Below are 17,324 nucleotides of genomic sequence, written 5' to 3'. Positions count from 1 at the left end.
CCCATCACACATCCTCCATCCCATAGTCCCATGCCCATATACCCATCACACATATTCGCCATCCCATAGTCGAGTGCCCATATACCCATCACACATCCTTCATCTCATAGTCCCATGCCCATATACCCATCATACATATCCTCCATCCCATAGTCCCGTGCCCATATACCCGTCATACATATCCTCCATCTCATAGTCCAGTGCCCATATACCCGTCATACATATCCTCCATCCCATAGTCCAGTGCCCATATACCCATCACACATCCTCCATCCCATAGTCCCGTGCCCATATACCCATTATACATATCCTCCATCCCATAGTCCAGTGCCCATATACCCATCACACATCCTCCATCCCATAGTCAACCATTATGACATCATAATGAGTGGCAGGGCTTGCCATCTATGATGACATCAGCGTTGCCATGGCAACCATTATGACATAATGAGGGGCGGGGCTTGTTACACACACACTTTTTCCCCAGTATGTAGATAGGGGCAAAATTGTTTGGTGAATTGGAACTCGCGGAGTTAAAATTTCGCCTCACAACATAGCTTAGGACACTCTCGGGGTCCAGACGTGTGACTGTGCCAAATTTTGTATGTCCGGGATTGGCATCTGCTCCGTCGCAGCTACAGCCACAAAATTTGGCACAGTCACACGTCTGGACTCCGAGACCCCGGGCTTAGAGATAGAGAGAGATATATAATTTTTTTTTTTTTTTATTTTTATTTTTTTTTTGTGGGGCTACTCTCTGTTATAAAATATTTTTCTTTTGTGTCTGCTTTGTTGTTTAGGGGGGCAAACTGTCATGGCCCAGCCATTACATATGCAGCCATTGTTGAAGTTAAAGCAACATCATCCTACACAGTCCCAGCAACAGCAGAAGACTCTACAGACACAGACCACATTGGGTCAACAGAAGGTAAGCATTAAAGTTAGCCCTTGTAAGGATATGTTCACACATTGTGTTTTTTCAGCTTTTTTTGTGCACAAAAAGAGTGGTGGCAGGAAAAGCGCTGCATTCAATATGCACTTTTTGGTTTGTTTTCTTGTACGTACCTTTTTAACTGTTCCTTTTAATGGGCAAAAAGTGCTCAAAATACGAGTGAAAAAAGTGCAGTTTGTGCATGAGATTTCAGAAATCTCATTGGTTATACTGGTACTGTAAGACGCTGTGTGTTTTCTTTATCGCTTCATTGGGAGACACAGGTAGCCATGGGTGTATGCTGCTGTCGCTAGGAGGCTGACACTAGGCAAAAAATGTTAGCTCCTCCTCAGCAGTATACACCCACCAACTGCCACAAGGCTCAGCAATTTTAGCTTAGAGTCAATAGTAGGCAGACCTGGTTCTTTTTCCCGATCAGTTTTCTTTAGGTCACCTTGTTGAGTGTTGTTAATCTTTTCCCTTTGTTTTATAGATCCTTAGATCCTTCTCTTCAGGGTGTAACTTCTCACCTTGATTTCCCACCTAAGAGACCAAGAGAACAGTGTGGTCTGATCCTCATCCTACCCTCTTTGGTCTGCGAGGCAGGACCCTATCCCCCTAACACTCCATGCTTGTCTTTCACACACACCCCCCAGCCCACTCCTCTGCAAACAGTGCAGAGAGGAAAACCATCGTCACTTCCCCAGTTAACAACCCCCCCCATGCAGGGTCGACACCGTCTTCTGTACTGTCTGGGACCATGACGTTGCGTGGGAAGGAGGATTTAGTTCATAGTCAACCCCCCCTCTCCTGGGGGATCCTGATGCCATCCTCGGGACTGTGAATGAGTCGGGACCTCGTCCGGAATAAATACTTTTTCCTTCCACAGTCCCTCTTCAACATGCTGGGGGCAGCAATAGAAGAAAGAAGAAAAAACCCTTTTGATTCAGGACTCCCTTATGAGGATAGGTTTCTTACTAGAAGGTGGTCTTTATCTGTGTTTCATATATTGTCCAACGAGGCCTTTTTCCCCCTCCTGCGTACTCTTTATGGTGTGCTGGCACCTATGCTTAGAAATTTAGTCCCTGGCTTCCCGAGGCCTCCACACCGCTGGATACGCTCCTCTTGTGGGCACCATCCAATCAGCGCGCAAGAGCTCACTCCCTCTTATGGGAGCACTTGTTTCTCTTTTAAAGTGTGGGTTTTCAGTGTGCGTCTTCTGGCTCCGCCACCTTTCTCCCTCACTTGCAGCTTGAGTCTTGCAGCTCCACAGAGACACTCCTTCACAGGCGCACAGTGCCTGCACAGACGGAGAATCTTCTTCCAGGACTGGGTAGGTTCTATTCAGGCAGTTTTTTCCCTATATCTTAGGATGGGCTCCTTGGCTACTACATATACACAGAACTGGGGAGTCTCACTCCTTCACCACCCACCCCCCTCCTTCCCCAAACTATCATTCATTACATCTGTGCCCTCTGCAAAAAGGAGGGGTCCACAGATCAGGCCATGACCTTCTGCCCATGTTGGAAACCCCCTCCAGACAGGCCTCACAGGAGCCGCCCAGGATGAGAGCACATCCCTTCCCCAGAGTGGGCTGTTGCTATATCACAATTGGTAGCTGACCAAACCAAGGTATTGCAGTCCCTGGTACAGGTCCTAGAGCATCCACTTAACCTTTCCTTTGGATCCAAAGTGGATCAACTCATCTCAGACGCCACCAGCGGTAAAAGCACCTCTCAGCCTAAGCCTAAACATCCCCCACCAGGAGACGCCTTTTTCAACTTCGCTCCTTTCGACAGCTTTCCTATCCCTGTGCCTTTTCTGAATGACACCAGTCTCCTACCTTTCGAGATAAAAGGAAGCCATCCTTCAAACCTGCACCTCCATGGCGCTCAAAGGGTCACCAAGACGTCAAGATCCCAATCTAATAGATTCTCTTCTGCATGACAGGTCACCACCACCTGAGAATCCTCTTGGGGTGGGTGTCCGTCCCCTCTATTCCGAGATTCGTGTCTCTCCGTAGTGGACGACGCCTTGCTCAGTGAGATCTTTACCACTGGTTACAAAATAGAATTTTCTTCTCACCCACACCCCCTAAGGGTCCTAGCCCAATTTCTCTGATTCTTTCAGGCCATCTCCAGGCAGGTGTCATTGTACCCATCCCCTTTCAGGGTCGCTTCTCTGGTTTCTATTCAAACCCCTTCGTGGTCCCAAAGGACAACAGCTCACTTCGCCCAATCATGGAACTCAAGCTCCTAAACCAGTGGGTGCACATTCTTCACTGCAAATTGGAGTCCCTCCGTTCTGTGATTGCCTCTATGGAACCTGAGGAATTCCTCTGGTCAGTGGACATCCAGGATGCCTATCTCCACGCTCCGATTTGCATTGCTGTTTAGAGGTTTCTTTGCTTCGCTGTCCAGGGGTCCCACTAGCAGTTCACACCTCTCCCCTTCGGATTGATCTCCGCACACAGTGTGTTTAGGAAGGTCATGGTGTCCGTCATGGCCATTCTTCACGCCAAAGGGATAGTAATCATCCCCTACCTCGACAACCTCCTGATCAAGACCCCGTCCTTCCGAGACTGTTGCAAAAGTCTTGTCTTCAGATCCCTCTTGACACACTTGCTCTCTTAGGCTGGCTAGTCAACACTGCGAAGTCGTCTCTGATCTCGGCTCACCACCTAGTTTTCTTAGTCATGCTTTTCGATACCGCCTGCACCAGAGTCCTTCTCCCAGAAGAGATCTGAGTGCTCTGCCAGGGCATTTGCTCTCTAAGATACCCATTCCCCCACTCTTTTCTACTCCGCGTGTGAGCACTGGGTAAGATGATTGCCACAATGGAAGCCGTCCCTTTCGCACAGTTCCATACTAGTCCTCTCCAACTGGATCGCTTGAACTCTCGGTAAACCTTTCTCACTATCAACATCCTGTAGCTCAGAGCTCTCTGCCTCTCCTTACTCCACTGGTAGGTCCTTTTAGAAGACCGCCCAGTTCACATTTAGTCCAGCAATGCTACGGCCGTGGCATACATCAATCATCAGGGCGGGACACGGTTCAATTCCATTATTTTGGAGGTCTCACACATTGCAGCAATATCAGCTGTGCACATTCCAGGCATGGACAATTGGGCCCATGACTTCCTAAGTGGTCAGGCCCTTTCCTCGAGCGAGTTGTCCCTCAACTCAACCATGTTAAATCAAATCTGACAGAGGTGGGCACCCCAGACGTCGATCTGGTGGTGTCTCGGATGAATAACAAGGTTCCTTGTTTCGTAGCCAGGTCTCACGACCCACTCACAGTCGGATTCGAAGCCCTGGTCATTCCATGGTCTCTGTTCCACCTTCCTTACCTTTTTCCACCTCTTCTCCAGATACCCAGACTCGTCAAGAAGATCAATAGCGGAAGGCGTTAGTCATACTTGTGGCTCCAGACTGGCCCAGTAGAGCCTGGTATGCAGAGTTAGTCAACCTGCTCGCAGATGTACCCTAGAAACTTCAAGTCCTACTCTCTCAGGGTCCCCTCTTCCACCAGAACTCTTGGTCTCTCAATTTAAGAGCATGGCTGTTGGAGCCATAGTCCTGAGGGAGGCAGGTTTCTCGTCCCAGGTCATACAGACCATGATCAAGTCAAGGAAATCTTCATCCTCCAACATTTATCATTGGACCTGGAAAGCTTTCTTTCGCTGGTGTGGAGACAGTCACACAGCCACCATGTTTTTTTTTTCCTCCATCTATCTGGGCCTTCTTACAGGCCAAGAGTCTGGGTTGTCTCTTGGTACCCTCAAAGGTCCGGTCTTTTAGTCTCTCAATTCTGTTACAACTGGGCCTCTTGTCGGCAGGTTAAGTCCTTCCTTCAGGAAGTTGCTCGCCTAGCGCCACCATATCATCCCCCTGTGGACCTGTGAGACCTTAACCTAGTTTTGAGCGTTCTTCACAGACCTTCCTTTGAACCCATTTAAGACATTGCTTCTTCCTTTCTCTCTTGGAATATTGCATTCTTGGTTGCGATCACTTCCATTAAATGAGTCTTTGAATTAGCAGCCCTCTCATGCCACTCTCCCTTCCTCATCCTCCATCCCAGGACAAGGTGGTCCTACGACCAGTTCCTTTTCAAGGTAGTCTAACCATTCCATCTCAACGAGGATATAGTCCTTCCTTCTGCCTGTCCCCTTCCCATTCCCTGGAAAGGTCTCTTGACAAGCTGGACCATGTCAGAGCCTTACATCTCTACCTCTCAAGGACAGAATCCTTCAGACGTTCTGATGCTTGGTTTGTGATTCTTGAGGGTCGTCGTAAGGGACTCAACCTCGAGGTCTACTTTTGCTCACTGGATCTGTTCTGCTATACTGGAGGCTTATCACGTTAAGGATAGACCTCCCACTTCGGGAGTGAGGGCTCACTTCACCTGTTAGGTGGGGGTCTCCTTGGCCATTTGTCACCAGGCCTCTGCTACCCAAATGTGCAAGGCCGCTACCTGGTCATTCCTTCATACATTCGCAAGATTCTACAGGCTGCATACCTAAATCTTGGTTGATGCTAGCCTAGGTAGAAAGGTGCTGCAAGCGACGTTGGTCCGTTCCCTTACCTGAATTGGGCATGTTCTTCTGTTCCCTCACTTGTGACTGCTTTAAAATGTCCTATGGTTACCTGTGTCCCCCAATGAAGCGATAAAGAAAGATTTTTGATACTCACCGTAAATTTCTTTCTTGGAGCCTTCATTGGGTAACACAGCATCCTCCCTTGTTTGTGCCTCTGTTGGGCCTGAGTGCCTTTGTTGGACCTGTGCATAGTTATTATATCGTTGCGTCTCCTACTGCTTTCTCGCTAACTGCTGAGCCTTGTGCTATTTGGTGGGTGTACCCTGCTGAGGATGAGCTAACTTTTTTTGCATCGTGTCACCCTTCTTGAGACAGCAGCATACACCCATGGTTACCTGTTTTCCACAACAAAGGCTCCAATAAAGAGATTTCTCTATCTCTTCATTGAGGAACACCGGAAACCATGGAGTATGCGGCTGACACTATGCACAATAAAAGGTAGCTCCTCCTCCGCAGTGTACACCCCACCGATCGGGACTAGGATATTCAGTTTAGCTTAGTGTCAGTAGGAGGTTGACACTAGACCCATATCTACCTCACTGTTCGTCATTTCTTTTCAGATGGATCTTCTACCCTTACCTCTGGAGGGATACAATGTGAACAGTCACAACTGTACTCCTTCGTAGAGACTGAGTACGGCATGTACTGCCACCCCGTATCCTCATATGTCTAGCCGGCAGGACCCTAACACAGAAGAGTGTTTAGGTGATCCGAACATTGGTCCTGGCCCCTGTCTCCTATCTACTCACCCACCAGAACCTGTCGGTTTCAGGAGGCATGTACGTCCCACATACCCAAGAGGCTCGGACGTCTGATGAAGGTCTGGATGGAGAGATGTATCTCCCTTTCTTCTCTCTCTGTCAGGAGCCCGAAGGTGTCAGGGGAGAAGATCCTGATAAAGAAGAAGAAAAGAACAGAAGGATGACGATAATGTGAAGATGGAGGAAGATGACAGAAGAAGATGGATGAGTTTTACTACCCCCCTATCCCCCTAGTTGTTTTTTACTAGAGGGTTTGTAGTTAAAGGGGCCTTTTATATTTAGAGTCTCTAGTACAGGGGCCTTCCTTTTAGATATAGGCAGTTTTTGATCCATAGTAGGCCTGTTTCCCCTGCATTCTGGGTTACCCTTCATTCTAGGTTACCTGACAGGCAGTCCAGGCCTCCGCGACGCCCTCCCCTGTCTCCGGGACCTCAGTTATAAATTTAGGCCCCGGCTTCAGCAGTTAGCTTTTTTCCCGCCCATCAATAGCCTGCCCTCTCCTGCTGTTTCTGGTGGGTAGCTCTGCCCCTTCACCTCGGTTGTGCAGGGATCCCAGGGGTTGCTGTCTCTCTCCCTCCTCTTGTTCCCGGCGGTTAGTTCTGCCCACTTCCCAGCAGTTAGCTCCGTCTACTTCCCTACTATTGGTTCCTCCCACTTCCGAGCAGTAGCTCCGCTCACTTTTGTCCTCGCCGAGCGGGCTTTTGAAATAATGACCCCTCTTCTCTCCTTCTGCACGCACTCTCTCCCTGCGGGTCTTCCTCTTCCGCCCTCCATTTACCTGCATCCGGTCCCAGAAGATGGCATCTCTACAGGGGACTCTCTTATCTCCTCCACAATTATCCAGCATCCCTGGTTGTCTCCTGGAGCCCTCTACAGTCCAGAAGGACCTGCATCTTCTTGTGAGTAGCTCTGCTCTGCAGACTGACACTCTCCTCTGCAATTTCCTTTGTCCCCTAACCTTTTGGCACCAGATAGTGGGTCTGCTTCTCATCATGTCTCATCCTAAAGGAGAGCGTTCTCCTCCCTCCTCTTCTTCCTCTGCTCTTGTCAGACATTTTGTTTGCACCACATATAATTGCAAACTCCCTTCAGGACAGTCCTCTCCCCTCTGTTAGGTCTGCAGAAGCACCCCTGCGCCTGCTACCCAGTAGCCCCCCCACTGCCCCAGGTCAGAATGATGCCCCCATCCCAGTGTGGGCTTGTTGCAGTCGGTCACGGACCTCACCAAGGTTTTGCAGTCCCTGATGTCCGTCCTTGACAGATTTTCCCTTCCTACCTCTGCCGTTACTAGCGAATTGCAATTGTCTCCGGCTGTGCCTACCTTCAGAGGCTGTAATAGATCTAGGTGGGAGAGCCATTCTAGTACTTTGACCTCTGCCGACGGACTTTTTTCCCGGGCCTCTTCCCTGGAGTCTGCCATAGCAGTTTTGGATGTGCTGTCCAAGGATTACTCAGACCCGGACTCTTACTGGGCCTCTAATAGGAGAGACATGGTTCAGAGCCTCATTATGGCTGTCAACCAGACATTTAACATTAAGGATACCGCTACGGAACCCGCAGGACAGGCGGTTTCGTTCAGACGGTCAAAACCAGCTCCTAAGGTCTTTGCCCCTCAGAGAATTTGAGGGAGGTACTTTCCAAGGAATGGGAAAACCCGACCTGCCGCCTTCACAGAAGGAAGCACCTCTGCATCCTATATCTGTTCTCCCTTGAGCTCACTGCTAACTGGACCACTTCTTCAACTGTGGACCCTCCGGTTTTTCAGACTATCTACCAATACAGTCCTCGCTCTTCCGGATGGAACTTCTCTCAAGGACACCAATGACAGACTCATAGAGCCCTTTGCAAGGTCAGCTTTTGAAGCAGCCGCTTCTTCATTCTGCCCTGCCTTTGCCTCCACCTGGGTGGCAAAGTCGATAGCGGCATAGGGCTAATCAGCTCCGTCAGGGCATTCTTTCTTGAGCCCGACCGGAGGAATTGGCCGACCTCGCTGACCAAATTGCTCATGCAGAGAAGTACATGGTATACGCCTCCCTGGACTCTGCTGTATGTGCTGCTCAGGCGTCCAGCAATATAGTGGCCATCTGAAGGACCATTTGGCTTAAAGCATGGCAGGCGAACTTATCCTCAAAGAAGTCCCTTACCAACTTGCCTTTCCAGGGCTCCCATCAGTTTGGCTCCAAGTTGGACCAGATTATTAAGGAGGCCACCGGAAGCATGAGTTCTTTACTTCCTCAGGCCAAGCCTCGCCGTTCTCCTTTGTCACGTGAATTTCGGTACTTCCAACGTTTCCCTTCAACGGATGAGTTGTCCCACCAAGAGAATCCACAAACTCGCCAGGATAGAAAAAAAGGTTTCCATTAAATCATCCTTTAGCTGTTTCTGTGACGAGAGGGGTAGAACCCCCAGGGCCAGTCCTGGTAGATTTTCCTCCGTGTGACTCGTCATGAATCCAAGATTACTGAGTGGAGGAGCCTGTCTGTCTTCTCAGGATGGAGTCTCTTCGTTCAGTAATTGCTTCCTGGGAACCGCAGGTGTTCTTTGTTCCATGGAAGCCTTTATCCATGTCCTTATGTCTTCAGGGCATCAGAGTTTCCTGCCTTTTGCGACGGGCAGGTCCTTTTTTCAATTTGTCTCCTTCTTTTTCGGGCTCTCGACCACTCCCAGAGTCTTCTCAGAAAATTGTGACAGTAGTTTTTCCACTCTCCCTCCCTCCACCCTCCCCAACATTTAACACTACAATAGCCCATAAACATAACTTTGATATATATTCAATCTCTCCTCTCAGAGAGTGGGTAAACCTGATACTGATTACCCTCTTAACGTTACCTCTAAGTTGCTATCAAACTAGCACACCCCAGCAACTCCTTCGCTCGTACAAAACTATAGTAATACAATTTTTTGACCATAAAACTAACACTCCTAAATCTGCATCCTATATTAAAAACAGGAACCATCAGACTCCACAAAGCGGTGATCGTCCAGTTTTGCCATACAAATCTTCGTTGTCTTCTCACTTCCCTCTTTCCTTTCGCGCCTTAAGTTTATTAGTATTTGAGTCCAACCATTTGGTAGCCTCCTCCGGCATTGAGCAAAAATGAACCATGCCCAGGGCCACAACCCTGAGCTTTGCTGGGTATAGTGTGGAGTAGCTCAATGCCAAGTCTCTCAGCCTCTGCTTCACTGCTCCGTACTTAATCCTCTGTTTTTGCACTTCAGCCAAGTAGTCCGGATAAATATAGATCTTTTGACCATTGATACACATATCATCAGCTTCTATGGCTTTCGTCAGTATGGTGTCTCTGTCTCTGTAATTAAGTATTTTGGCAATGATGGTACGAGGGGGAGATCCAGGAGGAAGGGGTCTCGTGGGGACACGATGGGCCCTCTCCACTGCAAACAGTTTAGACAAATTGGTGACGCCAATCTTACTTCGGAGCCATTCATCAATAAACTTCGTAGGATCAGTCCCTTCAGCTTTTTCAGGGATGCCCACAAGTCTCACATTATTCCTTCTGGACTGGTTTTCCAAGTCATCATTTTTATCTGCCAAGGCAGCATATTTCTGCAGACATTGAGTGTTAGATTTCTGCATCTTAGCAAGTTGATCTTCCAGCACACTCACTCTTTCCTCCACTGCACCTATTCTGGTATCAACTTTATTCATGGCCGCTTTCAGTTTAGTCACCTCACTTTTGACCCCATCCACTCTGTGAGTAAGGGATGTTAATGTGGTTTTACAGAATTTAACCAAATTATAAATGTCACACAGCGTGGGCTCCCCCACTTCATGCTCCACACCAGCTTCCTGCTCCATGTTCTCCTGCTCCTGGCGCTCTTCCTCCCCCTCTGACTCCCCCCGCACCACTTCTTCTTCTGAGTCTTCATCCTTATCTGTTTCTGTCTCTCCATCATTCTCCCTCCATCATTCTCCCTCCTCACCTCAGCCACCTCCTTCGCAGCTCCCTCCACCCAGGCATACTTTTCCAGCCTGGCTGCTACTTCTAACCTCCTTGCGTAGGAGGCATTGGTGGCATCCGCTCTCTCCCTCGCCTCAGTGCTGCCGGCGCCATCTTGAACCTGGTTCCCCGCACCCATCACGGCCGTTCCTGGTGAAGCTGCACGTCGGGGTCAGACTCCTCTCCCTTCCCCCACCAGAGTAGACCAACACCGGGACTCTGGAGGGATTTCACGGCAGGATAATAGGTTTTGCACAGCGGAGGAACGCCAGCATCCGTCCGCTCACATCAGGTGTCAGCCCCCCCCCCCATCATTCTTGATTCTCTTCCTTTTCGTCCAGCTTGGACTTATCCTCCAAAGCGTTTTCTCATCAGGTTACCTGGTCAGGGCGACGTGCGCATATCTGGCTAAGGCCACCCCCCCTTATTTTTCAGAACACGGGCTTGTGTGTGTGTTTGTGTGTGTATAGAGGTCCTCTGGCTTCCAGGTCAATGATTGCTCGCCGGATCTGGAAGGCAATTGGAGGCTTACCGGGTCAGAGCAGAGCACCTTCTCCTGTGTTTAAGGCACACTCTATCTGGGCAGTGTGCGCCTCCTGGCGGTACTTATAGGACCTCCGCTCTGTAGAGCGATAATTGGTCCTCCATCCACATGTTAGCAAAATTTTTTCAGGATCCATTCCATGCCTACACTTCGGTGAATGCCAGCTTAGGTAGAAAGACCTTGCAGGCGGCAGCGGTGAGTTCTCCGACCTGAATGGAGTTTTTCTGCTGTTACCTCCCCTTGGGTACTGTTTTGGGATGTTCCATGGTTTCTTGTGTTTCCCAGTGAAGCGACAGAGAAAACAGGATTTTTTGGCTACTCACCGTAAAATCTGTTTCTCTGAGCCTTCATTGGGGGACACCAGCACCCTCCCAAGTTTAACAGCTCTGTATTATATTGTTACAGTTTGAGTTTGTGTGTTTTCTTTCTCTTTTGTTTGTTGCTTCTCCTACTGCTTTCTCACTAACTGAATATCTAGTGCTGGTCGGTGGGGTGTACACTGCAGAGGAGGAGCTACCTTTTTTTGTGCATAGTTTCAGCCTCCTACTGCAGCATATTTATACCCATGATTTCATGTGTCCCCCAATGAAAGCTCAGAGAAACAAATTTTATGGTGAGTAGCCAAAAAATCCTGTTTTTGCGGTGAGTACCAATAATCCTTCTTTAATTACCTAATATGCTGCAGAAAATGCGCAACAGAAATGCCATGTGTGAACATACTTTAAGGTTCGATTCATATATCAGGATTTGTTGCAGCTTTTTTTTTTTTAGCTAAAAATAGGCTCTCCTGAATAAACATAAGAACACACTCCATCATCTGTTCTGTCATGCCAGAGTAGTTTAGATCATTCCTGCCTGCTATTTAGCCCCGATATCGTCTTGTATTTTTTGACACTTATAACTGTGTAATTCATCTGCTGTGAGTTGACAACAACTCTGTTGTTCAGAAATTAGACAGTTTAGACAGCCACCTTACATACATGTTTGCTGGATTTAATGGGCTTTTTGGTATAAATTTCATTCTAAAAATCCACAACAAAGTCAAGAACATTCCTGTTATAAAAAGAAAACTGCATTATTCTGCTTCAGATTTTCATGTCTGTCACATCTGTTTTGCTATTATAAACAAATCCCATAAAAATCATATGGAACAAAGAAGAGATCCCAAATAATATTAAAAACAATTTTATTGGAAAATCCTTCAAATAAAAGCATAATGCCGTTTAGGGGACACCAAGGTATCACAAACAATCATAAGGAAGGATACAGCACATTAGTCCAAAAGAACAAGGCATGAATATAACAATCTCATCACAATATAAGATGTGCTCAAAATTGTAAATATCAGTCAATACCCATAAAGAGTTATGTATCAATGAACACAACCTAACATGCACAATTACCAAATTCCAACCCATATTCTATGCCATGGACTATGCATTCACAAACTTCCCTCCACCTTAATAGGTACATATGCATCATCCTAAAAGAGCCAGTAAAAATGTGTGAACCAGTGTGAAATGACACAGACCCGGGGGCGTGGCCTGGATCTCACACAGGGAGGACGTGTTTTATGGCAGCTCCCGCTCCTAGCCACAACATTGCCTTATTTGGCCCGGATAAAAGCGGCAAAAAGGATTTTTAGAGTGCCCCGGGCTTGGAGAAGAAGGTGAGGGGTGGTGTGGAGACGTGGCACCGGAGCGCTGAGCGGCCTCGTGGAGGGTGCTGCGGCGCTGGAGGGAGACGGGCGCCATCTTTATATATCCCCCTGAGCACAAGACCTGGAGATCCGGACCGCAGGAGGCCCTTGGTAGAGGTGTGAGACTGCGGAACAGGGAGCGGTCTCGCCCGTTGGAGCACAAGGCGGTGAGAGGAAACCCCCGGTGAGCTGTCTGTGGGGCCTGCGGGGATTGCTGTCGCTGCATGCGGTGGAGGAGGGTGCTGGCTCTGGGCCAGACAGGTTGTTGACGGCCCCCGGTTTTGCTGAGACTTTCTGCAAGGCCTGAGTTGTTTTTGGAACGGGGGATATCGCTCCCCCCACATAGAAGTGCTGCTGTCTGCTGATTTATGAGACCCTGGTGAGGAGAACATTGTGTCTTTTCTGAAACGCAGCAGTGGAGAGTTGGCGCTACCCTGTCTCTACCGGCTCCAGCAGATCCCCGCGGATGTTTCCAATTATTAACCCCTCGCCCTCCAAGTTACATGGGGTTATTTTTATTTAGAAAAATGCTGTACTAGACTTTTCTTGACGCACGGGTGGTAAATTTTAGGCACGCTTCAATTGAGCAAAATGGTCAAAACTAATAAAGAGCGTGCAAAACCGCTGGCTGCGGAGGTGTATCGAAGCAAACAGGGTGAAATGGATAAATTTTTGAAAAACAAATCTGCTACGTCTAAGCCTAATGCTAAAGGGCTCCCTGTGGAAGTTGTGGAGGAGGAGCATGCCGAGGACTCAGACTCCAGTGACGATGCTTCTGGCAGCGATGTCACTCAATCAGACTCTGGGAAACTTTCTAGATCGTTTTTTAAAAAATTATTAGCACAGGCTATGAAACCATTGGTTAAAGAAATATCTGGTATGAGAGCGGACTTGTTACACATTGGTAATAGAGTGGAGTCTTTGGAGTCCTCTCAGTCCTCTATCATTAGCCACTCCAATGCCATGAGAGAGCATCTAGATTACCACAGAGTACAGCTTAACAACTCTTTTCTGGCCCTTGAGGATCAGGAAAATCGGAGTCGCAGAAAGAACATACGGATAAAAGGCTTGCCTGAAAGTGTTTCCACAGAGATATTAGAAAAAGCTACTAAAGAGATCTTTGCCCTCTTAATCCCACAAGAAACATGTGACCGAATTGTAATAGAAAGGGTGCATAGATCGCTTAGACCAAAGCCGAAACCAACGGAACCTCCGAGGGATGTGATTTGCGGCCTATTGAGCTATTTGGATACCAATGCTATTTTGTCTGCTTCAAGAGACATTAAAAATCTTTCTTATGAGGGATCTGCTATTCATCTTTATCAGGACGTTGCGCCGTCGACCCTTGCAAAAAGAAGAGTCCTAAGGCCCCTCCTGGAGGTGTTACGCTCGCGTAAAATCTTATATAAATGGCTGTTTCCGTTTGGTATATCTATACAAGGAGATGGTAGGCAAATAATGGTTCGGACCCCTGAAGATTTACCCAAAATATGGGACGCTTTTGGCATTGCCCCTATGGACATTCCTTCCTGGCTACCTCTAGACATGGATCATCGCACACCTCCCCCTGTCCATGCTTTTACTGGAGGACAGGAGGACTGGGTCTTGGGAAAGAGACGCTTGACTCCCAAAAGAGGGAAATCTGGAACGGAAAAGGAGATACCCCCTTGAGCTTTCTTGTGATTCTCCCGGTTGTATTTGTTTTTTCCATACTGGAGCCGGACCCCTCGGCCCGTTCGGACATGCTCTATCTTATTTTAGCTTGCTAAGTTTGACATTTACTCAGGTGTTGATATCATTCAATTGCCGTATAAGTTAACATATGCCACTCGTGTGTCAGAAATGTTTTTTCCTGTTCTGTTATGGGAGGTATTTTTGACCCCCTGCCTCTGCCACAGACAGGTAGTTGGTTCTTGTTGTATTTCTCATGTTTTATCTTAATAATTTTTAGGTTTTTTGTTATTTTTCTCATCTTTTTGTTTTTTTCTTTTAATTTCGGTGGTTTGATGACGGAGGAATCCTTTTTATTACTTTCTTTAACAAACTATGGGTGATAAGGTGAACCTAGCCACTATAACTGTGGCCTCGTATAATGTAAAGGGCTTACGCTCTCCGAATAAGAGAAGCCAAGTGATGAATCTTTTGCACTCAAAGAAGTCTAGTATAGTTTTCATGCAGGAGACACATTTTAAAAAAGGGAGAGTCCCAGATATGTCTAGATCTCGCTACCCGACTTGGTATCACAGTACGGGCGTTTCAGCGTCGGGTGGAGTGAGTATTGCTATAAAGAAAAATGTTCCCTTTATTTTGAGCGATTGTTTATCGGATTCAGAAGGCAGGTACATTATAATTAAGGGCTTTTTGGCTAACACTAAGATTACCCTGTGTAACCTATATGCCCCAAATAGGAACCAGATAGGTTGGCTGTGTAAAACATTGAATGTTCTAGAACTTTTTACTGAGGGTCTGTTGTTGGTGGGAGGGGATTTTAATGTATCTTTGAACCCAGCCTTAGATACTTCGACGGGCAGATCGGCTCTTTCTCAGAGGGCGCTGAGACGATTACACCTTTCATTACAAAAATTGCATCTGATAGACCCTTGGAGAACGCTTTTTCCTTCGGGCAGAGATTACACTTTTTATTCCCATCCGAATAATAGCTATCACAGAATTGATTACCTACTGATACAAACAGCTAATCTCCAATTAGTTAGGAAAGCTAATATAGATATCATTTCTCTCTCAGACCACGCTCCCATTTTTCTTGACATAGAGATAAAAACTCTACCACGGCCGGCTGGGTCGTGGTCACTGAATGAGACTCTTTTGGACTCGGATTCTCACATTGAAAAACTGACAAGCACTCTTGACTTCTTTTTTCAAAATAATTTGCACTCAGGCCCGCCCTTGCCTATGGTATGGGAATCTCATAAAGCAGTAATGAGAGGGGAATTTATAGCCCTAGGCTCCTATTTGAAAAAAGAGCGAACAAAAAAGGTTGTGTCTATTCTACATCAAATTAGTTCCTTCGAGAGACTACATAAGAGATCTCAGGTAAATAAAATATTGTCGGAACTGACAGATCTGAGAACCTCATTAAAAAACCTTTTAAACATTCAATCAGCAAAAATTTATATGAGAAGTAGACAGAAGTTTTATCTCCATGGCAATAAAAGTAGTAAGCTTATGACATCCCTACTTAAGAAACAAAAGGAAAAGACGTTTATTAGACAACTTAGAGCTTTAGATGGCTCTTCAATTCTTGGGACTGCAGATATTGCCAGGGAGTTTAAAACCTTTTATGAAAATTTATACAATTTAAATACACCTGATAGCATGCAGGAGCCAGTCACAGCCTTAGCAAAAATAAAAGAATTCTTGACCTCGTTACAGCTCCCTAAAATAACTCTTGAAGGTCAGTCCTTGTTGACTGCCCCAGTTACCCCTACGGAGATCTTAGACACTCTTTCTACTATTCCGAACGGAAAGGCACCGGGCCCAGATGGTCTTCCCATTATCTATTATAAAAAGTTTATAAAACCACTGTTACCTCACCTAGTGTCTTTGTTTAATTCCTATTTAGCAGGCCAGCTCCCCCCTAGACAATCCTTGGAGGCATACATCACAGTCCTCCCTAAGGAGGGTAAAGATCCCAATCTGTGCACTAGCTACAGACCAATATCACTGCTTAATGCAGATATCAAGATGTGGGCTAAAATATTAGCGGGCAGATTAAGCAATTTCTTACCTAAGCTAATTTATGCAGATCAAGTAGGTTTTGTAAGAGGCAGGGAGGGGAAGGATAATTCTACTAAAGTCATTCAGTCTATAATGTTTGCTAAGACTCGGGGTATGCCCTTGATGCTCTTGTCGACGGATGCTGAGAAGGCTTTCGATAGAGTGAGCTGGAGGTTTATGGAACAAGTAATGATTAAGTTTGGCTTCCCTCCTCAATATATAACAGCAGTCCTCTCGCTTTATTCTCAACCGACGGCCAAGGTCAGAGTCAACGGCACCCTGTCAGATAGTTTTGGGATTAGCAACGGGACTAGACAGGGTTGCCCCTTGTCGCCTTCTTTGTTCATTTTAGTTATAGAAACTTTGATACAAAGCATCAGACAAGACCAACGTATAGAGGGGTTGACGGTGGGTCGGAGGTCACTTAAAACTCTAGCTTTCGCAGACGATTTGCTTTTCCTTATCTCCAATCCATCCCAGGCCTTTCCAATTATCCTTCAGGCCTTTCATCATTTTGGTCTCCTTTCTAATTTTAAAATCAATTTGTCAAAATCTGAAGTGCTAAACATTGGTCTCCCTCACTCTCAGACCTCCACCATTCGTACGCAGATTCCATTCTCTTGGGCCACTAATTCTATTAGATATTTGGGAATAATGATAACTAGAGACCCCACCAACCTATTCCATGACAATTACACTCCTTTAATTCAAAAGGTCAAAAACCTGATGCAGAAGTATAGCTTACCCACTTTATCCTGGATGGGTCGTATTAATGTGTTTAAGGCATATATAATGCCTATTATACTATATACCATGAACATGGTTCCGATTCGGATTCCCCTGACATTTTTTGGAACATTAAAATCCCTTATCGGAAAATTTATTTGGAAAGATAAAAGGGCTAGGTTACCATATAAGTTTCTTTCTCGCCCTATCTCTTTTGGAGGGTTGGGGGTTCCAGACCTTCTTTTATATTATAAGGCTATTCATCTCAGTAGATGGTTAAAGGTGGTGTCCTGTGCTGAAAGGGAGGAGGGGGATAGTGTTGACTGGGCTTTATTGGGCCCGAGAGGTTTGCCGTATCTCTGGACTAGGG

General features: G+C 46.8%; 1 protein-coding gene across 4 annotated transcripts in view; it reads left to right on the top strand.

The window, feature by feature from the left end:
• Nucleotides 1–17,324, top strand: part of EP400 (E1A binding protein p400) — a 346,882-nt gene that overhangs the window by 279,010 nt on the left and 50,548 nt on the right. For all 4 annotated transcript variants that reach the window (XM_073557025.1, XM_073557023.1, XM_073557026.1 and 1 more), the window contains one exon: nucleotides 801–928. In XM_073557025.1, coding sequence (XP_073413126.1) covers nucleotides 801–928 — 128 coding nt within the window. The remainder of the gene's footprint in view (nucleotides 1–800; nucleotides 929–17,324) is intronic.

Source organism: Dendrobates tinctorius, unplaced genomic scaffold, assembly GCF_039654945.1.
Source record: "Dendrobates tinctorius isolate UK_male_01 unplaced genomic scaffold, ASM3965494v1 ptg000243l, whole genome shotgun sequence".
In the NCBI taxonomy this organism is placed as follows: Eukaryota; Metazoa; Chordata; class Amphibia; order Anura; family Dendrobatidae; genus Dendrobates; species Dendrobates tinctorius.
The sequence above is the reverse complement of the archived record's forward strand: the minus strand, read 5'-3'. Positions and strand labels throughout refer to the sequence as shown.